Source organism: Hydra viridissima, unplaced genomic scaffold (assembly GCF_058129835.1).
Source record: "Hydra viridissima isolate aposymbiotic clone 2 unplaced genomic scaffold, HvirCarnegie_v1 scaffold_4, whole genome shotgun sequence".
Classification (NCBI taxonomy): domain Eukaryota; kingdom Metazoa; phylum Cnidaria; class Hydrozoa; order Anthoathecata; family Hydridae; genus Hydra; species Hydra viridissima.
The window spans coordinates 3,585,986-3,613,195 of NW_028324303.1; the positions used below are offsets into that span (position 1 = coordinate 3,585,986).

Here is a 27,210-nt window from a genome sequence, read left to right on the forward strand (position 1 = left end):
AGAAAAATGTGAATAAATCAATGTCAAATAACTTAAATATAATAAAATGCCTCGATTATACAAAGTCCAAGATTAACTAAATATACAAAATAAATTATCAAATAAAGATTTATGCTTAATAAATATTTTAAAAAGTTAAATAAAAAATTGCAATTAAACAAATTAAATTCAAGAAATAATTCTTTTTTTATTGACACACTATCACACACTTATTAAAAATATTTACAAACAAACATGATAAAAATACTGGCATTAATAACAGTACAAATTTAATGAGATTACAACAGCATAAAAAAGCGAAGTGATAAACAACAACGAACGATTAACATAGAACAATAAAAGTTAATCACACTATTTTACATTTACACAAGCTTTTCAAACAAAAAATAGACGGTATTTTATGCCAGCTAATCTTATTATAGTAAGCCTAGCTTTATCAGGCCATGGTGTCTCCGCTATTAGGAAATTGTCGCCTCTTTTCGCTTTTCCATAGTTGTCTATGCATGTCAATAATCCATGGCACCAAAAGTTCGTCGCGTTTGTTTACGTTTTCAATGCTCATATTTTTGCGAGAGTTGATTCGTTGAAGAACTTGAGAAGGAATCTAATTCAACGAAAACTTAGCGTAAAGATTGACGATAGGGATTCACGAACCCAAAATTTTTGAAGATAAGAAAAAGTATCTGATCTGATTAACTTATACTTTTGGAAATAGTTACATATTCGTTACCTCGTTAATATACAGTTGCATCAAAGGCATCCAAAGTGGAAAAAGCTAAACAAGAAGCATTAACACTTTTAACAACGTTATAACAACAAACATCAGCAAAACAAATTTCATAACTTTAATAAAAAAAATATACCCTAATGAATCTAGGACGAAAAGGCAACAACTCAATATAAATAATATAAATAATATCAAGTATTTTTACATTTAAACAACAAGTTTACCTGTGAGAACGTTCGCGGACATAAAACAGAGAAATTTTCCACCATCGAAGAAAACAAGTCCATAGTTTCTTTTTGAATCTTTTGAAAAGAAGATTAAAATTTTTACAATAATCATAAAAGGTGTCGTGTACAGTTTTTCTACATAATTTATATAAAACAGGAAATGCAAACAGTTTAAATTGAACCTGTTTATACTGGAAACCATTTGACAAAAAGTTTTTAAAAAATATTGGTTATAAAAAAAAAGTTCACCTCGGAAGTGTGTTGCAAGAGAGCGTAAACCGTAGGGGTCAACTTAGCCCAAAATTCTCTGATCAGTGAGAGTGCTTCAGAATCGATAAAAATAGCATTCTCTTCCATAAATACTGTCCATATTTGAGCCAAAAGAAAAGAGAAGTGAAGACATGTGAAGTTTTTGACGCTTTTATTCTGTTGTATAAAAAAAAAAAAAAAAAAAAAAAAAAAAAAAATTCTTGCAAAGTTCAAAATCCAAAAAATCTTCATTTGACTCACCTCATTTTCAAGAGCAGCTCTTAACAAAACATCAATAAGTGTTGCAGTTCGAACAGAGTTTCGCATAGGTATGAAATGCAATAGTTCCTTGTTTACTTTATTGTAGTGATTCATGCTTGCAAGATACATCCAGGCTATAAGTCGCACATGCATAAAGTGCTCTTGAAAGTCGAGATTAATTATTTGGCCAGGTAATCTAACAAAAAGAGTTTACGAGATTAAAAACTCAAAAAAAAATCCTTATTAAAAAAAATTATGTGATAACAAAATTACCAAAAAAGAAAGAATAAATAATAAATTAAGAATAAATAACCTTTCATTATTACAAGAATCAAAAATGGACATAACTTTAATACTGATCTTTGATTTTAAGTTCTTGGCTGCATAACAAGCAAAGAATTGAGATATAGCAAGCTTAATATAGCTCTCAAAAGAATCCACGGTCACTCTGTCGCTATCAGAATCCTTTGAATTTATAATAAAATAAAAAAAGTATGTTAAGACTGAGGAAAATGGTTTTAAATGAACTTTTTTAAGTCTTAAAAATATATACAGTGATGGAAAAATGTAATACATAATTGTTAAATTCACACTTTTTAAAATTTTAAATTGTTTTTGCTTTTCAAAGATATGCAACACAATAGTTTTTGATAATATTAATCTGCATGTTTTTAAACATGGTAAGTTTCAAGCATTTTATGTATGTTCAGTTAGATATTTACAGTTAAAAACACATACTTAGAAGTTGACAAAAAAAGACAAAACCCATTGTGTAGGGAAAATTAAAAAAAAAAAAGCAAATAACAAGAAACACACTAAACTAACGTAAATAATAGTTAAAATTTTTTAAAACAAAAATTTCATGCACCAGTTCTAATTTAGTATGTTATTGGCAGAAAGGCTTAATAATAGATCTTAGTTGAACTCTTAGTAATTTAGCAATTCAAAAACAGAGGAAAGTCATATCAAGAGATTTCCAGACAAATAGGGCACTCTGTTGGAGTGGTTAAGAACACTCTTAAGTTGCAAAAAAAGTGTCAAAACTAGAGATCAGAAAAGAAAAACGACTTATTGAGAAGAGATTTTAATTATTCACAAGGCTAAAATAGATTCTCCAAAAAGAAATTAAAAGCGATTTCAAGTTAAATACACATACAATTAGAGGGTGTTTAGTAGTTGTAAATTTACTGGCAAGAGAATGCTGAAGTGTGCATAAAAAGGGACATTTTGAAGCTAGAAAAGAAGTTTGCAGTAAAATTTAACATGGTCAAATAAAAAACGGGGCAGTGTTTTGAGGACAAATGAATCTAAATATGATCAAATAGTTGGAAGTATAGATGCAGACCACCAAAAAAAGAATTTGAGCCACATTGCTCTAAGATGACAGTAAGTTTGGTGGTGGAAGCATCATGATGTGGGGATGTTTCTCATCATCAGATGTTGGTTCTATTCACTTAACAACAGAGATTATGACAATTGATATTTATATTAACACACATGAAGAAATAATGCTTCCATATGGTGAGGATAACATGCTTCTGCTTGGAGATTTCAGCAGGATAATAATTTAAAGTATATGGCTTCTTGAGCTAAGAGATATTTTCAGTGATTTGTTGGGTAATCTAATAAGACTAGGCAAAACAATCTCAGGATATAAAACTCAAAAAAACTTAAGAAAACTGCAATAGATGAGGAAGAAAAACAAAAGCCTTAAGAAAAAAAAAGATCTGTGGGTACTAACATGACAAAAAGTGGCCAACAAAATGTTAATTAACTTATATTGTCAAACTTTTAACCTTTTTACATATAAATAATTTTTCTTTATCATTCTTCTCTACATAAAATTAAAATTTTCAAAATTTTTTTTTTTTTCAGTAAATTTTAGCTGTTGAGAAGTTAACATTTAGAGAAGAAAAATAAAAGAGAATGGTATAATTTTTTTTTAAAGATTTGATGTAAAACACTAAATAAATGAAAAAGTATATGAAAAAAGTATTTTTTCAAATGTGTAAGCCATGTTTTTTGTATTTTTTGTATATATATGAAAATTAAAAAAAACCTTTAACTTCTGAAAGGGTGCCTTCATGTATTCAATTAAATCATGGTAATGATTCAGCTCTAGACATTCCATTGCATTACTGACTTTCTAAATTGTATATAATGAGCAAGTTATCTTGAATGAAATTAACTCTAAAGGCAGTGATTCTAGTAGTAAAGTAATCAACAGCAAAAAATAGTTTAAAGCAACAAAAATCAGTTGTAAAGAACAGTTTAAAGTGATTTTTTACCAAAGGTTGTTTTGGCAGAACATGAACTTGTCTAGGAAAATCAAACTTAGTGCCCAACTCTTGACAAAAAAACTAAAAAGTAATTTGAAAAAATATTAAAAACAAAGAACTTAAAAAACAAGGCAGCAAGTTAAATACTATTAAAAACAATTTCTGACAAAATAACCAAATCAAATTCAATCGTTTAGAAACAGGGGCAAAAATATGATAGAAAAACAAATTGTAAAAAAGAAAAACATTTAGAAAACTAAAATTAAAGCTTAAGTAAAATGGTTTTTAGTAAGAAAAATTAGATTTGTCATGTGAACTTACCGTCTTTTTTACAGAATCAGATAAAAAAGACGATGAGTTGACATGACATGTTTTTTCATTGTTTATTGATGAAATTATTGTTTAATATTAATATCTAAATACATCATTTTAGCAAGTTCTCTTCTTTTTATAAATTAACACCTTGTATAGAACAATACTTTACATTAAAAATCTATTTTATTTGAATAAACACCTTAACCAATTTGATTTCATCAATTGAACTTGTGTTGTTTCTGATAAAAACAAAGTACCAACAGCTAAAGGCAAAAACCCTTATAAAATACCTGAATGAGTTTTGTTAATGATAATTCTGACATGTGGGATTTGTTTGCTAATACAGAAGAAAGTAGCAAACATAACTTTCGTGTAAGTTTCCATTGCTCACGAGTTAATTTTGTTGTATTTTTATCCTAAAACAAGATTTACTTGATTAGACATGCTTTTTCACTTCATCTTATTGTTTACTTGTAAGTATTATTTATAAGATTTACTTGATTAGACATGCTTTTTCACTGCATCTTATTGTTTACTTGTATTTATTATTTATAAGATTTACTTGATTAGACATGCTTTTTCACTGCATCTTATTGTTTACTTGTATTTATTATTTATAAACCTTTTTTTTTTAAAAAATATTTCTGTAATTATTGAGTTTCTAATTGCTATAAAGCAATATTTACACTTTACCTTAGCAAAACACTCCACACATGCTGAACAAAGAAGTTGCAAGGAGGTAGCACTGAAAGCGCAGTTTTTGATGATGTGAGTCATAGTGTCATCAATATGATCAATTAGAGCCTGGAACCAAAGACTAATAAAATTAGGCAGTGCAAAATTTTGAAAAATATCATTTTTCATTTTTATAAATAAAATTTATTTTGATAAATATAAAGTATATGAACAAAAATTGTTAAAAAAAAAGAAGAATAAATATACTTTTCCAATTAAACATTTGTAATAATTTCAAAATGTAAAAATTAAAAAAATATATTAAAATATGAATACAAATAAAGTATATTAATAAATAATTACTCAAAAAAACTGCCAAAAAATAAATACCAAAATATATATCAAACTAAATATCAAAATAAATATCAAAATAAATATCAAAATAAATACCAAAATATATATGCTAGGGTGGTCCTTATTCATTAAAAAAAAAAATTTTCTTCAGTTTTCTGACAGGGCACCCCCTTCAATGGTTGACGTTTATGAAAAAATAATTGTACTGAAAATTTTATTTGAAAAAAATACATTTTAGGGGTCTCTACCGCAGAGTTTATATCTATAAAAGTGCCCACAGAAGGCTCATATGCTCAGTATTCTACAATATGAATGATTAGGACAAATATGATTACAGAGCACAACATTGCTTTATTGAAGCACATTTAAACAACTGTTACAGTGTTACATATTGTAATTATTATTGTCCTTCTGTGTTGAGACTGTCAAAGTGACAAAAACCGTCTAGTTAGTCCATGGCCAGGGTATTCTTTGCTCGATCAGGAAATCGCTGGCGGTACTTCTTTACAATTAAGAGAAGGCACTGTTTCTGCTCCTCATCGTTTGTGTGCAGCTTGCTGTATTCGTCCATTAGGGCAACTCCATGTTCTGCTATGTCATTCACAACTCTCATACTACTGACAGTGTTCTTCGCCAACTGATAGTCAGCATCTGCAGACCAGAGCTTCACATCTTTGTTGAGGAAAGTTGACGGTAGACCAGTGATGGTGAAGAATCTACAACTGCTCTCGGTGACAAAGTCTTCCAAGTTCTTGGAGCTCACCAGCGTAGGATCAACAGTTATCCTCTTCAAAGGATATTCTGCACCCGGTGCTTGCAGGGCACTGACCATCAGACGTTTAGTGTCATCGAAGACTTCATCATCAAAGAAAGCCAATGCAATCAGTTCTTCTGACAAGTACCACAAATGTCCTAAAATTTTCTTCATTGCGATCTGAGAGACTGCTTGATTCTGTGCCTTGTATTTGTCGATCTCCTTGATAAGCTCGAGATCAACACGAGGCGAAGATGGCGCTGACGGCGCTCTAAACCAGGCCTTGACATACAGAGTCACTGTGAAAAGACACACGTCTGCTATTCCCTTCTCTTCTTTCTTTGTCATCTTGAACTGGCTTCTCAGCATCCATATTTTCAATGAATAAATAGCCTTGGCCATCCATCTGGCTCGATGCAGTCCTGCCGGAGCTTTGAATGAGCATCCTTGAGATGGAACGCCTCCCAGAAACATTATTGTCAGCTCTAGCAGTTCGTGATAATCATCACGAGGCTGAAACTGTTGCAGTTGGTTTTCAGCAAATACAATAATTTCATTTGCAACACTAGAAACGGCACTGTGCACGATGTCATTCAAACTAGATGCCTGAAAGTTTAACTGGTCAATGATTTCCCAACTGCTTTGAAACCTTTTAAAAATCATAATGTCTGGACCCTTTGAAGGGCCAAGAGAAAGAGTAACCGTTGCCTCTAAGACTATTTCTAAAATGTGATGACGGCAAGCAAACCAGAGCCAATCTTTGTCAAACTTCTGCTCCAGTAGGATGCAAGCACCATTTCTTGGACCACTATTGACGGAAGTAGTGTCGAAGCACACGCACTTGACTTTATCAGCTATGCCCCACGCTACAGTTACATCATAAACAGCTGTTGCTGCAGCTTCTCCAGTTCCAGATGGCAGCTTCGGTACACAAAGAAGTTGGTCAACTCCTAGTCCAGACACAAGGATTGGGAGCCGGTCCACAATTTTTTTGCTACTGATATCTTCCAGCAATTTCCCATCCCAGTGTATTGTTAGTGGAACTGTTGGCTTGAATTCTGCTTTCAAGTTCTCTGCCATTCTCTGCCTACATTTCATTCTTTCTCTTCAAATGGACGATCGATTGATATTAAACTCTGCTGGGTCATGACCGAGGTGCTGCAGTGCTGGAGTCAGGACTAGTGCAGCATTTCTATCACTGACCTTTGCCATATCCAGACATACTGCTAACTTGTCATTCAGTATTTTGTGTGTGCCACGTTTACGTTTAGTTCTCTTTGAAGTTGTGGTTGATGATGGCTCACCAAATGCTTCATTATCATTACCAGACTCCTGTTCGCTTTCGGAATTCTGAAGAATAGCTTTCTCCTCTCTGGCCACTCTGTCCTGTTCTTCTCTCTCTTTTCTTCTCTTGAAGTTTTCTTCTCTACTGTGAACATCTCTTTCTCTGTTGGCCATGGCTTTGTCAACACTTCCCATCTTACCACGTCGTCCCGCCTCACGCTGAGCTAACAGGAACTCCCTGTCCTCCTGCATGCTAATCATCTTCATGGCGTCCGCATGAGCAATGTCAAAAAGACTCTCTAAGCCATCCTTCCATTCTTCTTCCTTCTTCAGTAGACTTTCAGAGCGCTTTGCTTTATTTTCCTTATTTTTCTTCAGTTTGTCATATTCATGGAACAGACATTCAACTTTTTCAACAACGTGTTTCTTCAACCGTGTCGGGATGCGGGCTTTAGCCCACACTTCAAGAATGTCATTAGTTGTTGAATGTGATGCTTCACGAACGGTCTGTTTGGTGGCCTCTTTGTAATAGAAGAAAAGTGCCATGACTTCCTTCTTTGAGGGTAACTTTGTAGAGCTGAGAATTTCAGACATTTGGCCTATCAGCCACAACTCAGTTTCTCGTCTTGTAGTTGGTTTCGAAGTCCTACAACAAGCATTGGCCATCTCCCTTAAAATAATAAATTTTATTTGTTACCATCCAATTTAATTATTCAAATTATATGTAATTTCTAACAAAAACTTATAGAGCTCAGAAAACTAACTGACAAAATTTATGTTATGCAATATAAATAAACAACAATGACATATGAAAACTCTGACAAGGTCTAAAACCAATAAATAAAATACACAATTATGCGCATAAATGAAAAGTCAAGTTCGATACTATGGCACTCAGGCAATTGATATTAATTAACAATTTAAAATGGATTTAGCACAGCGGATCGGTCATTCTGTCTGTTTTATAATAATTCATTGTTAAATCAAATATGGCAAATTAATATTTAAGCAAAAATAAACAAAGAAAACACTCACTTTTGATCCAGTATCCACTAGGTCAGTTGTTACGGAAGTTTCCCTGAGAGAGTCAGTAGTCACTAAGTCAGATTCATCAAATATTATTGTTATATTGAGTGTCTGTCAGTGTCTGATTACAAATGGCTGACAGCTGGTGAAATGCATTCTGGATAATTTAACAATAAATAAGTAACATCATATTGATAAATTATGCAGGCGGTATAGTGTGCAGTGAAAGAGTTCACCAGCATAACAACTAGTGACATGCAGCCACGGAACCCCACATGATACTTAACTATTATATATGTGGTAGGGACCTCTAAATGTTTTCAGATTTAGCTGATTTTTTTTGTGAATTTTTTATGCATGCATATAAACAAAATTCAAGGGTGCCCTGTACAAAAATCAAACTTTGAAAATTAAGGACCACCCTAATATATACCAAAATAAATATCAAAATAAATACCAAAATAAATACCAAAATATATATATCAAAATAAATATCAAAATAAATATCAAAATAAATATCAAAATAAATATAGCTTTGATAAAAATTCTTACTACTCCAAGAGCTTTTTGAGATGATAGTAGTAATGACATCATTTCAAGAACACTATCCATATTTTTCTAAGTAAAAGTTGACACAAATTTTAAACAACACAAAGAAACAATGATGATTATAAAAAAAAAAAAAAATTAAATTGTATATTAGAAACTTACAGCAGCAGGCATAGCTGTAGGCAGGAACTTTAAAAACTCCTTGAACAGACCTTGCATTGAACTCCATTGGTTCGAATGACTGTTAATGATACACATGGTATACACATGGATGTTGTGCAAGAATTTCATAATCAAATCAGTTGAACGACTGTCTACCATGTCCTAAAAAGGATATAAAACAACCGAATAATTCATTAGAAAGCTTTAATAAAATAATAAACTATAGAAAAATAACAAACTATAGAAATTATTGATACTAACTACAACAAAGCCTTTGAGAAAATATTTAACTATTAACTAAATAAAAAAAAATTTCATTAATGAATAATAATAAAAAAAATTTATAACAATAATAATAAAGTTAATTAATAGTAAAAATAATAACATTAATATGAAAATATAAGTTTAATGTTTATAAAATTGTTAAGAATAAATAAATAACAATAAAAAGTAACAATAGTAACAACAAATTAATATTGATTACAATGTTAAATGCAAAAATGTCAAAAAATCACAAAAAAAAAAAAGAAAGAAAACTTTAAAGTGATCTGTATGTTCTTTTGTACCTGGAGTGCAAGTTTCAAAGGATCCAGCTGTGTTAAACTGGAATTTTCTTGTAACAAGGCAGCCATCTTTAAAAATAACTCATCATCTGCAAGGTAAACAAAAAAAAAATTACAAAATTTAAAAACAAAAAAACAAACAGAGATTTCTTTAAATGAGAAGAGCTTTGAATTAAAACAAACCTTCACTTTGAACACGGAACAACTCCAGAAATAACCTGTTTGAGGACAACTTATAAAAAACGCAACGAAGAAACTGTTGAGCGACACTTGATGTAGAAGTTATAGTAGGATTTCGTCTGTTAAAAAAAAGATAAACATGACATTTCAAACCATTAAAAACTTAAAGAAGAAAATTGTATTTGTTTTTAACAGCAAAGAACTAGTAACTCAATTAGTTTTTAAAAAAACCAAGTAAATTACAATACTTAGATTCAGTAGTCAAACTTGGAATCTTTGCTTTGCTTTAAAGAAGAGAAAAAAAATTGCATTAAAAAAAATATATAAAAAACTGATTAGCACACATAGTTAGATAAATGTGAGACATAATATACTTTTTGAATAACTTAATAAGACCTAGAATTCTGCATGCATACTAAACTCCTATAAGTTTAAAATCACTGCATTAAGTTTTCTACATTGAAGTCAGAAAAGAAAAATAGCACTAGCAAAAAAAGAAACAAACAAAAAGTTAGTTTTGCATTTCAATTTCAACATTTTATATCCTTTTTGAAATCAAAATTACTTAATCAAATATGATTTTGTTTTCTTGTTTCATAAAATACAATAAATATAATTTATTGTATTTTGTGATAAGTAATATTTATATACAGTTATTTCATTTACTTGTATTAATTGTAAAAAAACTGCAACTGTACTTTTTTTTGTACTTTATTACTTTGTTAATTTAATTTTTGTATAAATTAAAACATCTAAAATTTTATAAATTGTTATTTACATGTAAATATATATTACCGAATAACACTCTGTATGACATCAATAATAAAAGGAGCCGCTAGTGATGAATCCATGTGTATAAATGTTAACAGTGCAACCATACAAAGTGTAATAGACTCCTCATCAAACAAAAACAAATCAAGTCTACAAATTGCACATTGTTTAACAGTATGCTCAAGCATTTTTTCCTCTGTTGTACAACATCCAGAAATTAATTCAGAAGATTGAGTGGGAGTTCCTAATGTGCCCCCTTTCTAGAACAAGACCAGAATAAAATTAAGAAATAAATTGTAAATCAGACAAAAACTAAATTAAATTGCATGAAAATTAATGTCTATATTCATTGATGTTTTTACCTCTGTTGATTTTGAATCTGGAGTATTAGGAAAGTCTGTAACTTCAGAGTCCTCAATTTCTTCACTATATGATACATTTTGAAAAGTATGATTACGGTCCTTGTTTGAGCGCAAAGCTTTCTTTGCAATCAACTTTACATTTGCCATTGTTGCCAAAGAAAAAGGTTTCAACGATGCTGATACTTGACAATAGTGTGGATGATGAGCATCTAGTGTATTACGCACAATATTTACAAGTTCCCATATCTCCTTTGTATAATCTTGGAATGAATGCTAAGAGCAATTTTTAAATAAAACTACAATTGGCAACACCAACAGCAAATATAACAATATGATGTATAGAATAATTGGAATTTAATATGGTGCTAGTGTTATAGATAAATATAGAAGTAATATAAAAAAAAAAGTACTTGAAAAAAGTAGAATACTTATTTTTAATTAATCTAAACAAAACTACAAGTAAAAGAAACATACCTTGTAAAGAATAATAATAAGTGAAGTGAGCCATGAATGTTGCAAATGAGCTTCCAATTTTAAAAGTGTTATTTTGTCTATAAAAACATCATCTAACAGTGTTTTTCGCACACAAACTCTAAGCAGAGCAAGTGCAAGCTGAAGAAAATGACATCCATATGCAATGTTGCGATCCAGCAGTTGTGGAAGATTTAATAAAAGGACAGAAAATGTTGCTGATTTTCTTAACGGAAAAATTTAAAAAAAAAAAAAAATCATTAGCAGAGGAAAAAAAGATCTCAATAGAACTTTTTAAAAAGAAAATTATAAATAAATTGTAAGTAACTTTAATGCTACCTTAATAGCTTAAGGTTCAGTTTGGTGCTTGCATGCCAACTACCCAATGCTTCTTCAAATCCAAGAACTACCCCAACATAATGAATAATATCTCTAAGCTCCTCATAGGTGGTGACACCCAAAGTTTTATCATTATCAATTTTATCATTGCTTTTTGATGATAAAAAAGAAACCAACATTTCAATGAGAATGGTGAAAACCTCATCATCGTGGCTTGCACAATCCTCAAACAGAGTATTTTGAAAAATTATTGAGTGTCTGGGTTCATATTCATTTTCTTCAATAACAGTATCTAAAGTACATTCTAGTGTGGTTGCCAAATCTCCTGCGATAACAGATCGCTTTTTTGACTTTACATCTGAAAGATCAATTTTAAGTTTTGTCTACTTTACATATTTTCAAACGCAACTTGTTAGAAAAAAAAAGTGCCAAACATGTTTGTGTCTTGAAAAACACTTAACTGCTGTGGAAAAAACACAATGAACTTAAGATGATTAAAATTAGCATACTAAAATTGCTTTCAACTTTGCAACTGAAGCTTTCTAGCATTGCATACTTAAGAGACCTAAAACCTAAACTTTACACCAATATTTTGTAAATTCATATTCTTAAGTAAAATATTAATAAATACTAAAGAAAAAAATGCATTTTAAAAAAGTAATCAATTTGAATATTTCATTAAAGTAAAAAAAAAATATAAGAGAATTTTTTAAAGGTCTTTTTGAAAGATAAAAAACCTTACAACAGCAATTTTCATTATGATTGGTGTTACAGAAAAATCATACGAGCAATCATTTATTAATGAAGAAAAAATCTCATTTCTCAACCTCAAACAAGAAAAAATCTCATTTGAACTGTTAACTAAAAGTTTATCTCATAGATACAAAAAATTGTCCTGTAAACTAATTTTTATCAAAATGCAAAACTATCTGGTCTTTTTTTTTCTAATCTATCTGGTTTTTTTTTTTCTTCCACCTGATTTTTAACTAAATTCTTAATTTTTCAATCAATATTTTTTTCAATCATTTTTTATAATTTGTAAAGTTAAGTTTCAATAAAAAGATGCCAATAAAACAAAATTCTAAAACTAACAACCCTTAAGAACAAAAACCTTTATTATAAACAATCTGAACAACAATCCCCTTCAAATATATTTTAAGCACATTAACCAGTTTTATAAACCTTACCTGCAACATTTCTTTCACTTGTTCTCCATCGTTTATTGTATTGTAATGTATATCTATTTCTATATGCCATTAGCGGCATGTCACCAACTAGCCCAACAACTTTCTTTAAAGAAACTTTTTCTGATGATTTAGCAACAAACTGCACTAATTTTCGAGAGTGCATAGGTAAGATTGAATCTAAATAGCAATTTAAACTTGCATATCAATTGTTAACAGCAAAGTAATAATAGTTTAGTAATTTAAGGAAATAAAAAATATAAAAAATACCAATAAATATTTCCTCTCCACTGGTACTGAGCATGTGATCCTGAAAAATTAATTTCTGTTTGTTTTTTTGATCAATTTTTTTTGTCTTTTTGAACATTTGTAAGAAAAATGATGCGCTGATGGGAGATAACTGTGGAATGACACTATGAATTGATTGGTAGCTTTGCAACATAAATAGTTGATCACCAGAGACACTATTGTAATGTTCTTCCATAAATGCATATATACACTAGAAAAAAATTTGAGGAAAAAAAAAAGGCTATGTAACTACTTTAAGGTCTAATTAACCAAACTTTGTTAAAATAGCTTGTGCATATTTTGCAGTAGCAACATCTTAACACAGCTTTATCATTTTCAATATTCAGAAAGTTAAATTGTTTTTGTGCCAATTTTACGTAACGATTTCTTTTTTTCTGACAAACAAATATTTGTTTGGCATTATTTGCATAACTAATATCACAAGAACAAACTGCACTTTAAAAACTAAAGTGTTTAATAGCTTAAAATACCTTTAAAGATGACAACTTTATTGCTTGCATCATGCTGCGTGCTTTCATTGCCACAGAGACATTGACATCTTGGATAGCATATGCCAGATAGGTAATTCCATGAACAATAATAGATTTTCCTGGGTAGCCACTGTTTGTGAAGTCACCCCCAAGAAACTGACATATTAACCCAATTTTGTCCACTAAAATAAGCACACTTTCTTTGTCTTCATAAATGTAAAATAGAATGGCAACTTCACAGTTTTAGGAACATGAGAGTTCAACTATGAAAAAGTTAGATGATAGGTAGTGAGAAGTACCCTTATTGATAGAAACCAATAAGATTGCATAATGACATTTATAGAAAAGAATTCATGATAGTGTAGAAAAATTCCTTTTTCCCCCCTTCTAGGTTAAAAAGTTACATGAAAATTAATTTAAAAATGAACTTGAAAAAATTACTTTAAATTGAAGCAGTACTTTTTAAATAAAGTAAAGAGGAATTTAAACACACCAGCACCAAATCTTGTCTTCCAGTACTCAGCATTAATATCAACCTCCATGCGCTCACAAGTCATCTCAGTTCCATATGGCAAGAGAGAACAATGCAATAAAAGTGGCACAACTAACTTTGCAATATTTGATGAAGAAGATTCCAACAACTTCCACAAACTTAAAAAAAAAGAACACTTAATAACTTCCACAGAATAAAAAAATACAATAAATTTTAAAAATTGCTTGTAAAAGCTATACTTTTTGGAGTTAAAGTTAGTTACTTAGTTTAGTTAGTTACTTAGTAGTAAAGTTAGTTACTTAGTAGTAAAGTTAGTACTAAAGTTAGTTACTTAGTCTCATTATTCTCAGATAACAATAAATAATAGTGATCAGATAATAACTGAATATTTGCATAAAAAAGGAATTCTACAGCCACAGTGTATTTACATCTTCCTTGTGATATTTGTTATTTGTTGAAAAGAAAATTTTGCTCTTGGAAGTTCAATTTAAAGTTCAATTTCTTAATTTAGACATAAAAAAAAAGCATGGAGGATAAGGATGACAATTTAAAGAATTTTTTTTTTTTTTATCCAGTCTACGAATATTAAAATCTGATTAACAACTAATCTTTTCTATAAAATAAATCCTTGAAGAAGAATAAGTAAAAACATGAAAATTGGAAATGCAATAACTTAAAGTCATTCATTCAAACTGAATATTTTAAACTCATTTATTCGAGCTAAATAATCATAACTCGTGAATTTAAAATCAATAATTTAAACAGAAATATTAAAAAAAAAAATTAACCTCGGGATGAGCAATGTTTTTTGAAAACCTAGTAGCAATTTTTCATCTTTCTTTACAACTGCCTGCAAACACTTGCCACGAAAACAAAGGACTTCGAGACATGTTAAAATATGAACTACACCTGATGTGTCACTAACATGCTTCAGTTGCTGTAATGATACGGAAATTAATTTTTATTAAAATGAAAAGTTGAAATGTTTTGGAACAGGTAACTTACTAATAATGATCTGAGATTTATGCTATCAAATAATGATTACAATAACCTGTAAAAGACTTTCCATGATTCTCAACTCAGGGATGCTAAACATTAATTTATCTAAATTATTGCCTTCACAACCTTTCAGGATATCCCCATTAACCTCATCAGTTATTTGTTGATCATCATTACTTTCTACTTCTTCTGGAATTGCTTGAGAAATGATGTCTGTATCAGAGCCTGTAAAAAAACTTTAATAATAAAAAATAAAGACATCTGTTTTCACAATGACTTTACATTATATGACAGCCATTTACATTTCTTTTTAATCTGTTGGGTAAAATACCAGGGTGTCTGTTGACCTTATAAATTCTTTCATGCTAAAAATATTGCAATACAAATTTATATTTTTATTTTATTATGACTAAAAATTGAAAGTTAAATAAAAATGATTAAGTAGTTCTATACTAAGTAGCAAAAGAAAAAACTTACTTCGAAAAGATGACGATTTTTCTTTTTTTAGAATAAATGCTAAAAAAAAAAAAAAAGTATATAAAAAAATAATTTTTAACAAGGTAAAAAAAATGTAAATGCATTTAAATTCATAGTAAAACACAAACCTTGGGGAAATATTAGTTAGACTTACATTTTTTCATTGAGCTGTGATATTCTTTAGATAATGTTTGGCTCGCAACTTGTTCAACAATAACCAAATCAAGGAGAAGAGCTGTTTGGTAAAAGACAACAGTCATCACCTGACATTGCATGCAATTCCCTTGCAGGTGGTCAGAATGATCACCACTAAATGATTGATCCAGAATGCAAACTAGCAGAATAACTAAAGAACGGCTTTCCTCTTTCGATATCTGCATACCATTTGGGTCACTTTTTTGTATAGTAAGCTGCCAATTAAAACAATACAATAAAAAAACAGTTGATTGAAACCATATACAAATAAAGGGAAAATAGCTGACAATAAAATAAAGCTGACAGAAATGAAATAAATATAAATACAAATGGCTAATGGAACTTATACACAAAATAAGAGGAAATTAAAATATTTTTTTGTAATGTTTTATAAATTCATTCAAATTTATTATTGTATAAAAATAAATGTACCTGTTTAATTAACACATCAAGCATAAGCACAGCAAATGTCTGCTGATCTTTCACATTCAGCAACATAGGTAATCCACTAATAGGTGTGGCTGGAGTTACTGAATTACTTCTCACTAACTTATTACTGTTCATGCGTTCTAAAACATGCTTATCTGGAAAGGGAAATGCTGTTACAGTTGATGAAACATTTTTATCAGCACCAATAGCAACTGTCATTTTAATAAAAATGTCAAACAATGGTAACACATCTATATGAACATCCAAATATGATAGAATCTGTAAAATAAATTTAAAAAATAAGAAAAAGAAAAAAATTGGTTAAAATATAACAGTTTTTAAACAAGGACTCTATTCTCTGGTTTAAAAATAATTTTTAGCAACTTTCTCTATAAATAATAAAACAACTAAACCAGACATATTTACCAGTTTTTACAGCATATCAATATGCTGAAAGGTGATAAATTTGCCTAAAAAATGGCAGCTTCTCAAAAAAAAAAACATTATTATACCTAAAGTAGCTAATTATGCATTTAATGAAAAGAAATGTTCTTTTTTAAACTACAAAAATAGTTAACATTAGGTGTTGTAAGAAAAACCAAACAATTTTCATTCAGTTAGTAAATTTATCTTTGAATGTTGTGTAAAAAAGACTTTCACATTTATCTTGATTGTTTGACTCAAAGATAAATGGCAGTTAGCATAGTCGAAACAAATGGAAAGTAGTACCATCTGCTATTTAATTTAAGCTAAAGCCTAAGCTGGGGTTTAAGCACACAAAGTTCTATAAAATAAGAAAAAATTAAAAAAGTAGGGCAAGTAGATTATTTAAGGATTGCATAGACTGACATTTCCAAAAAAGGTTTTTCTATACTTTTATGTCCATTCTAAAGAAATATTCAAGTTATAACATTTGAACTTCGCAAATAAAAATTAACATGAATTGTTAACCTGTTTATACATAATTTGCTATTTACCTCTAAAAAAATTTTTTTTTAAAAAGTACTTAAAAAAAAGTAAAGAAGTATTACTTTGTTATAAAAATCAAAATTAAAAAACAAAAAAAAAAATTTACTAGGTTCACTTTAAAATGAGTTTTCTAAGAATTTTATTGCATATTAACATATTTAAAAATATTATGTAAAAACTTATCTACTTAATTTTTGACAAATTGTACAAAACCATTTAAGCAACATCATTTTACAATCTATTATTGTTAGTGGAAACAACTGCTTGTAAAGGTATGAGGTGCACTTATTGTGCACGATAATTGCACATTATTTTGACATTAAAAACAAATTAAATCCTACCTGCACCCAAACTAGAGCCTCAAGGTATTGTCGAGCTAAGAATGATTCCAATCGTTTGTAAAGAAATAATAATGCATATGATGGGCGTGTACTGGAGTTAGCACCAAATATTTGCCTAAAATAATTACAAAAATGAATGTTTATGCACTCACCTTTCGCTTTTAATCAAAAAGGTCAAGTAATAACTTAAGAATATCACTGTAATGCCTTTAGTTTTTAACTAACCAACTTTAAATAACTTATTAATGCCTCAGTAGTACTAGTAATAATATGTATTTCTATCAAAGTCTTTCATACTACGTGATGTTTTAAACTTTGATGAGAAAAATTAGGACTGCTAAATAGAATTAATTTAAGTACTATAGGACCTAAAAAACATATACCCAAGTAAGTTATAGGACCTAAAAAACACATACCCAAGTAAATTATAGGACCTAAAAAACACATACCCAAGTACTTTCCTAAACTTTTTAATATCTGATTGAGGTATTCTTTCTTTTATCTCTTGCAACCATATAGGAAAAACACGCTCCCAAATCTAAGATAAATTTATAAAGCATAAAATCATAGCTTCAAAAACTGATAAAGAGTTTTTGGAAAAACATAATTCCTATGAACTTAAATTTAAATTAAAGCATACATTTTCTGGGATCAGGTCATGTACCATAAGTTTAGATAGCCGTTGCATGATTTCTAAATCTTTTCTTACAACACTTGTTAGCATATTCCAGGGATGGCCCACTCTTGCATATAAAGGAGGATCAGGAAGTAAGCAGGAAATGTACAGCTCACTATCAAATTTCATTAGTTGCATGATCCATGATAAAGTTTGTTGACGATATTCCTTAATTAGAGTTTTCATTTGTGAATTACTAGTATATTCTACAGCTTCAATCCATACAAATGCAGCAGCAAGAAGCTTTCCAAGATCTTCAACCTCATAACTTGATGTAGGAGGAATAGTGCAGATTGCATTTAAAAGGTATATTCCATGAATACTTTGTGCCATTTTAGCCATGTAATCATAGCTATCAGAAGACTTGTTTTTGACAAATAGTACATCAACTTCTAGTCTATTAAAATATAATTGATGAGAAGTATTATTATATTAAAAAATTGTTAAAACCACATCATTGAAATACAACACAATAAAAAAAAACTTCAATGTTTTTCTGAAAAACTATTTCCTGAATTTAAAGTATATTTCAATTTTAATGAGATAAAGAAAAAATAGAAAAACTCACTCTAGCTGTGCATATTTTTCTAAAAAATCTGGTTGTGCTTGATTGCACAATCTAATGATTGAATCAATGGTATAGCTTCTTTTTGGGTTTGGGGTAGACCAAATTTCTTGCAAGCAACAGTGATTAGCATGAGGTACTTTTAATTTAGAATGCAACCTTATTTGAAAAGGTTTTTAAATAGAATTGTGACTGACATTATAACAGTTCATAAACAAACAATCATACTTAATACTTTTTAAGTATTAGAGAAAAAAAATCAGTAAAACCGTAAAGCATAAATAAATAGGAATAGGTGCTTAAAAAATCCTATAAATACATATTTTATAAAAAGAACCTTTCATCACAGTCCTTGCATAATCTCATGGGTTTGTATTCGTTCTTTGCAGCACAATCTAATGAAAAACAAAAGTAGAGTGCTTTCATGAAGCCAAATCGACAGTCATTGTTATCGCATACTTGGGATACTTGTGTTGCAGGTTGTATCACATCAAGACAAAGACTACTTTTATATTCCAGTGCTTCAAAACATTTGAGACAAAGGAAGAGAGGAGGAGGTTCTTTACTCTCTGCTGCACAAACATCAGGATCTAAAATGACTTTAACAGCGTAGGTAAATTTAATAGCATCTTTGCAAGCCATTGACTGACACGTGTGCAAAACAATGTGATCATAATTTGATGACTGGTATGTTTTTACACTCCCTTGATTAAAAAATAAGTTGCTATTATTTTTATGCATCTTAGGCTGTCACAATTAACACATAATCTACAATTAAAAGTAAAAATAATGTAATAAATGTAACATTTAAAGTTCACTAGCTTTTTAACAACAGATTAAACTCTATATATTACTGTATATTTATCTCTCTACATTTCTGAAAAAATTCTTAATCAACTTTAACTGATCAACTTTTATTGAAGAGATTATAACCATATAGAATAATATATATTCTTTACTACTTTATCAGCAATTTTATCAAAAATGTTAAAAATACCACACAAATAAACATAATAATTAGCAAGTTGAAGACAGAAAGATAAAAACATATGATTTATACTGCTGATATGCATGTAAATGTTAATGAAATTTATATTCATATTAGAAATGATCTATTATTTACATTATTACAAATTATTAACAAAGTCTGAAAGTACTTTTTCAGCAAATACATTACCTATATTAACAGGAGCAAAATATCTGTTCAACAAATGTATTGAAGCCTCTAACGACTTGTTTGAGCCATATGCCAGGCTCATGAGGAGATCAGTGACAACATCTGATTTATATTTCATTAGGCATTCCATAATCTTAGTCCATGTTCCAGTACTGGAAGTGGCATCCAAAACAGTTGCAATCAAAGATGGAACAGTAAGATTTATTTCAGCTAATTCATCAGAAAGATCTTTTGTTACAAAGCAAAAGATCAACGGAAGAACATACTGAGTAAGCATGTCAATTATTTGCCCTTGCATCCATGTTGTGACATCAAACAAACATGCAACCAAAGACATTGGAGTTGATAACAATATCTCTGTGGGAAGAAATGGAAGCACATAAGCAACTGCTTTTAACAGAGAAGATTCCAGCTCTTCATCATCTATTGACTGTGTTTGGGAAAGAAATTCTAAAAGTGTGTTATATAAAGGCTCATATTTTGCATTTGGAAAACGGTCATGATTAAACTCATGGTTAGCCAAATTAAAACAAGGATAACTGTCTTTGACCCAGCTAAAAAAAAAATTTTGCTCTTTCTAAACATATAGGCAGATAAAAAGAATTATTAAAATTAAAAATGATAAAACCCATTATCAAACATAAAATAATAGTGATACAGCAATATTAACAACTTTAATAGCATATTTATTAGAGAATGAGCAATGTTACAAAGGGTAACTAAAGTAAGATAGTGAATATATAACTTGTAGTAAAAAAAGAAAATCAATTGTGCAAAATTTTTCTAGGCATAAAATTATCGATAATTACCTTTACAAAATCAAAGTAACATTGGAATATAAAATAACTGGAATATAGAACTTTTCTTGTTTTTTAAATTTTCAAAATACTTTTACCAAGTACAGTAGCATACAGAACTTGTTAACTTAACTGAATGTCATTGAATTGTTTTAACCAAACAGCAGCAAAGACCTAACCTTACATAGCTCAAATAAATATTATTTATGCTTTCAGTGGAAGACTTCTGCTTATTATCAGAGTTTCTGAACTTATTTCCCATTGGTACATTTTGAAATATTTTGAACAATTAATCGTTCTAAAGAGTAATAATTATAATAGAAAAAACTAGGACTGTGTTACATACTTAATAAAAGTGAAACAACTAGTTCTATAACATTCCATATAACTATATTCTAATTAGTAATTCTTCTCAGGATAACAAGTTAACTATTAACAGAGTAATTGGAGTTTTTTTTCTAACCCATCATCCAGGTAATTTTTTCCAAATTACCCTGGGTATTTTGATTAACTTCAAATTTTGTAACATTACCTAGATTTACCAGTGCAATTTAAATTTCTTCACCAATTGAAGCTGATCACTGTGATTAGCTTCAGATAGCAAAGAAATTTGCTTTGCATGGAAATCCACTTTTATGACATATGGTGATGTCCTGTTTTGTAGTGTCCTGTGTTCATAACTTACACTGTTAAAAGCAGATAATGTAAACAAACAAAACTGAGAATTTGATTGTGTAAAACAACATACAATAACATATCTAAGGACATTTCTTGTATTGCAAAATGTCTTCTTAGAAGTAGATCTAAATCAAATGGTTACACCTTTTTAAGAAATCCACAAATGTTGAGGATCAGTTTATGAAACAGTTTGGTAAAACTGGCAGTTTTTAGGAGCTAAAAGTTTAGAAGATTCAAGAAGGAGGTTATTTTTCTATCAGTTTTCACAGCCCACTTTGATCAGAATTTGGTTTTGTTGTTACATGAATCTGAATTTAAATGTTTTTTAAAATACTGCAAATATTTTAGGATGTTTTCAAAGAAACTAAAGAAGAAAAGGTTCATCTTTAGTGAAATTTTGAGGTTTCTGATAATGAGCTGGAGAAGAGCTAAGAGAGTTATGAAATGCTTACACTTCAATTGAAATGGCTGTTAAGTATTTATCCAAAGAAAATGCTGATCTTTTACTTGTAGAAAAAAATACTAACTTTGTTGCTAAGAAGTTGAGAGATGAAGGCATGGGCGCCGGCAGGCAAGGGCAAGGTGGGGCAGTTGCCCCCCCCCCCTGGAAAAGCAAAATAACAAATTTTGATATTCACAAAATTTCTTTTAACTGTTTACTTCGATATCATATCAATTTAACTCATTTATAGTTTACTCACCGTAATGTAAATGACAGCAGTTTAAATGAAATATCACTATCAAATGCAATGACTTCCACGATGACGGAAGCTTTTTTATAAAGGCATATTTTACATTTTTAAAAAAAGATGTTTGAATGAAAGTTTAAAAAAAAATATGATAGAAATAGATCATAGAAAAATAAAAAAGGAATAAATAGAAAAAAACAATAGATAAAGGAGAAGTATAGAAAACAAAAAGAAGAGAGGAAGAAAAAAAAAAGAAAATAAAGGAAATAATATTAAAAAAAAAGAAATCGAATTACAATAACAAAGTTTTTACGCAAACAAATAAACTTCGAACTAATGAAGAAAGAATTGGATGCAGTGATCAAATTTTTAAAATTATTTTTTAATGAGTCAGTTTCATTTATGTTTTTATGTTGATATTTTTTTGTTTGTTGACAAAATGTTTCTTGTTTGTATTGTATTTCCATTTATTTTTTTCCTATTTATTGTGTTATATTCATTTTAATAATACTATTACCTTGTGTTTTTTGCTAGCTAAATGTTGATTATTATAATTATATATATATTTAATTTGATTAACTTGAATTAACCTACTGCATTTTAATTTTTGTTTTGTTTTTTGGAATATGTCTAATTTGTATTTGATAAATCAATGTTTTTTAACTAATCCTTATATTATTACATAATTTAGCATTATTTGGTATAATTTAGCATTATTAGCATTATGAGCGTTTGTCTGGCCTTTGCATGCTGAGCGTGCATCGTGAAAAAATACGCTCCAGAAAATCTGAGTTTATGGAACAAATTGTAAATAAGTTTGGCAGTGAATGCAGACGACTACAATTTCTATTTACTGAATAACAATGATTTAACTCTTGTGTTTTTATTTTTACATTTTCTTTAATTTTCTGTTGTCACTGGTCTAATAAAATGACTTGATTAATTGATGCATTTTTGTAGTTTTTGAAATATCACTTTTGAATTTTATTTTGCCCCCCCCCCCCCCTTGAAAAAAATCCTGCCGGCGCCCATGGATGAAGGCACACAAATAAACCTCACTCTTCTGATAAAAACTTGAAATCCAAGTTCAAGAGTGACAAAGCCCTAATCTGAGGCAGTTAACAAACTATTTAAATTCTCTGGGTGATGACAACCTTTGTCCTTTGGATGATAAAATCCACTCTTTTCACTTTATCTAATTTCTTAGTCTTACTGTTAAAATACTGAAAAGAAACGATTGATAAATTACATGAGTATATTTTAAAATTAAAAATTACCCAGGTAAATCTTTTTTAGACAAAATAAAAATACTAATTCTAAAAAAAGTAATTATACTAGATATTATTAAATGTGTCTGCTAATCTGGAGACTTACTTTTTTTTGTTTGTTAAGTATTTACACTTAAATGTATGTAGTTAAAGTGTTTTTGAAAGTAATCTTTCCTTTTACTCAAGTTGATACTTTCAATTGACCCTAGCTTACATGTGGTGTTATTGTTAAAAATTCTAAATGATTGAAAGTAATTTTCTTATTTTTTTTATTTTTTTTGTCACATAGAACTACTTTTATGTAAGAGCAGTATAAATCATTATAAAAAATTAAAATTGGCAAGTTTCACACAACTTTGTAGCTGCTCCTTAACATTAAAATTACATATTACTTAATATCAAAATATACTAAATTTCATAGTGACTAGAAAAATGGTATGAGACAAAATGTTACAGATGAATTGGTATGATAACAAAATGGTAGTGGGCAAAATATAAAAGATGAAAAAAAAAGTTATTGAAAAATGCAGTTAAAAACCTTTAATTAAAAATTCATGCATATCAAAAAAAAAAAAAAGTTCAAATTAAATAACTATTTTTACTAAACATTGGCATTTGGTTTTTTTTTTTTTTTTTTATGCTTAAAAAAATAATGTATAAACTTCTATATCAGACATTTGCAAGAATTAAATTTTAAAGAACTTACATATTTTGGCATACAAATGCTATAAAATTTCAGGAAAAATAATTCCAATATCTAGTATACCTTATGTTATTTTACTTCAACCCTTCAAAACATTGCACAGAGTTATTATTCAATTAAAACCGTTAAAACTAATTTTATAATAAGTTTTGAATGACAAATTTATATATGAAAATAAAACTTGTCTCACCAAAAAAATTTTTAAATGTATAAATAAATATTATTAAATGTATAAATAATATCATTTAAAAAAAAAAAAATCAGAAAATTCCATTCAACTTAAAAGATTGATATAGAAGTTGGTTATTATTTGCTATTAGTCATTAAAAAACAAAGAACTAAATGCCAATCCTTTTTTTTTTCTGCAAATATTTTGTCTGCTGCCATTTTATCTATACTGTTTATCCATGATATTTTGTCTGATACCACTTTGTCCAATAATTATTTTTACACATTATTAACTGACTAATAAGTTCAGTTTATTTTAGTTTAATTGCAAAACACCATGTATTATTAATTACTTTAATTTGGATTTAAAAAACTATTTCTCTATTTATGGGTTAAAAAGCTTGAAAACTAAATTATCAAAAATTTTCCCTCTGCCTTTTGACTTTGCAAAAATCCTGTACAATTGTTAATGAGTCAGCTAATATAAGTAGAAAGCTTAAAAATATTAAGTCTGAAAAGTTGCAATTTGAGTTAAATAAATCTTTAGTTTTTCTACTAAAAAACTACTTTTCATCAATGTTGTCTAAATTGCCATAATGAAAAAAAAAACATTTTGAATTAGAAACTTTATACTATTTTACTACTATCAAATGAAATTAGCTATTAAACTAAAAATCATAATAAACATAATAAAAGCCATCAAAAATTAGAAAGAACAAGATGTGCAATTTAAAATATATTTAAAAAACATAAAACCACCAAAAAATTAATAATATGAAGCATAGATTAAAAGTTTAAAATTTATTTGTTTGTTTAAAAACAATGTTCAAAAATAAATAACTTTTTACCTTGACAATGTTGTATGAAAATACTTTAAATGTGTTGTTACTTCTTTTCCTGTATTACCAGTTTTATCTTCAGTAAGCCTATGCAACATCTCTTGCAATAGATGAACTTTAGCATTGACTAAATTTAGTTAGTGAAACTTGAATGATTTTTAAGCATCAAAAATTTACTTTAGAAAAAACTTTAGGTACTCACATTGCTTTGATTTTGTTAAAATGAAATCAGCCTTTTCACTCATTTTCAATGAATATTTAAATTCAATTGTAAATATTCTGTAAAATAAATAAATATATGTGTATACAGACACACACATACATACATACACACATTCATACATACATACATACATACATACATACATACATACATACATACATACATACATACATACATACATACATACATACATACATACATACATACATACATACATACATGCATACATACATACATATCAATATATATACTGATGAGTGTTTGTAAATTTATATATATATATATATATATATATATATATATATATATATATATATATATATATATATATATATATATATATTCATCCACACGCTCTCTCTCTCTCTCTCTCTCTCTCTCTCTCTCTCTCTCTCTCTCTCTCTCTCTCTCTCTCTCTCTCTCTCTCTCTCTCTCTCTCTCTCTCTCCTAGAATGGCAATATAGAAATTTCCCAAACAGAATTTTTATTTTAGTGACTGATAACTGACTTATTTCAATATCGCAGTTTAAGGTAACGATTTTTCCAGTGTTGTATGCTTGGCTTGAAAGTATACAATATATTTTTGAATTTAGATGTTTATTGGAGAATCACAAAAACATGTGCCCTTGAAAAATACATCTGAAAATAAGAAGAAAAATGGGTTTAGAAATTTTTTGTTGACAAGAGAATTGAATATCAGATAAAATTGAGTTCAAAGCGCCGTTAAATTAAAAATGTATTGTTGATGAAAAGCCTATATCAACAATCCTAATTATTGATATTGGTCATTTTAGCACTAGGCCATAGATTTAAATAGATCAATTTTATATTTGTTTTCATTCGCACATGCGTAAGAGAATGATGGTAACTGTTTCCTATGACTATAAATTGGAAACGTCTGTTTCCCAGTGGGCACGGCGATGTTGGTTTAACGTTTAGGCGACGTCGAGTGCGACATCGCATTAACATTGGAAATGGAAAGTTGGATCGACGTTAATATTCGATGTTATCGCGATGTCATCGCCATATCATCGCGATGTAATCACGATGTAATCGCGATGTTTTACGTCGTTTTGACGTTGATTTAACATCGCAACTCGATGTTAATTTTCGACGTCATTCTCACGTTAGTGCGATGTTGAATTTACGTTGGCGACGTCGCTAACCTAAAACTAACATCGAACCGACGTAAGATTGACGTCGATGCCCACTGGGTTTGTCACATAAATTTAAAGCCTATATTTGAGTCTTGTAAAGATAGATAAAGATAAATACTTTGCATTACGTCACTGGAAGCATCCCATCCTAATTTATTAATATACAATAGCATGAGTTGCTATTGTATCTAAATAGGGCAACATGAGATGAATTTTTCAAACTGATCTAAAACTAAAGTTTTTTTTTTATCTAACTTCCACTTCAGACGTTTGACCTCATATAAATAAGCTAAGAGGATGTTTCTTATAAGACAAAAAGAAATTATAAAAATTGAGCTGTGCAGTTTTAAAAGGAATGTTGCGTCACGGATTGAAAAGAAAAGCGTTCGATTAACTTGTAAAACGCTAAATTTACCTGTCAACCCACGGCTACCTAAAACCCAAGTCTATTACTCGTGCAAATCGTAAGAAAAACTTCAGGCCGATCAGTTCAGAGAAGCTGGCAGAAGACTCTTCATATAAAACACATGTAAGGTTAACTGAAAATAAAAAAAACCATTACATTTTCTAAGTCTCAACTGAAAATACCTATGAAGTGTTGTGTTACTAATTGTTCTACAGCCAGCACAGAAATTTTGCGGACATTAGATATAAATTTCGTTTTTTTTTCTCTTTCAAAAAATACAGTTTAAACGGGCAACAAAACTACAAATGTTTATTTTTAAGACTTATTTAATATTTAGTCAACTGCCCTTTGTTCTTAAGTACCATTTCAATGCGCTTCGGCATACTTTCACAGAGTTTTTGAAAGTGTTGCAGAGACATGTTCTAAATCCAAACTCTTTTTATTTTCGAC

At 29.1% G+C, this 27,210-nt stretch overlaps 2 protein-coding genes across 3 annotated transcripts in view; one reads left to right on the forward strand and one right to left on the reverse strand.

The window, feature by feature from the left end:
- On the reverse strand, positions 1-25,289 carry LOC145182887 (uncoordinated protein 79-like). Of its 2 annotated transcripts, none has more exons than XR_016452030.1 (36): positions 25,177-25,289; positions 24,984-25,101; positions 19,833-20,386; positions 18,993-19,359; positions 18,659-18,814; positions 18,055-18,487; positions 17,864-17,952; positions 17,415-17,529; positions 16,108-16,383; positions 15,635-15,890; positions 15,481-15,519; positions 15,056-15,228; positions 14,793-14,941; positions 14,005-14,162; positions 13,512-13,693; positions 13,003-13,231; positions 12,736-12,912; positions 11,549-11,906; positions 11,213-11,435; positions 10,739-11,011; positions 10,401-10,636; positions 9,854-9,889; positions 9,609-9,724; positions 9,429-9,514; positions 8,863-9,024; positions 8,704-8,769; positions 4,752-4,862; positions 4,349-4,474; positions 3,753-3,824; positions 3,524-3,610; positions 1,778-1,929; positions 1,465-1,660; positions 1,204-1,316; positions 952-1,029; positions 731-775; positions 1-604 (listed from the first exon to the last, which is right to left on the reverse strand). XR_016452030.1 is itself a non-coding variant. In XM_090085930.1 (36 exons), the coding sequence occupies exons 1-36, from the start codon at positions 25,217-25,219 to the stop codon at positions 437-439; spliced, it is 6,282 nt and encodes a 2,093-aa protein (XP_089942056.1). In that variant the 5' UTR covers positions 25,220-25,289; the 3' UTR covers positions 1-436. The 2 variants fall into 2 exon arrangements, 1 of the variants encoding a protein (XP_089942056.1); XM_090085930.1 differs by having other exon boundaries at positions 1,204-1,380.
- The window catches only part of LOC145183093 (uncharacterized), a 40,050-nt gene that overhangs the window by 4,638 nt on the left and 8,202 nt on the right, over positions 1-27,210 (forward strand). The window contains exon 5 of the mRNA XM_090085119.1: positions 5,509-5,646. Within this exon, the coding sequence (XP_089941245.1) occupies positions 5,509-5,646 (138 nt within the window). The remainder of the gene's footprint in view (positions 1-5,508; positions 5,647-27,210) is intronic.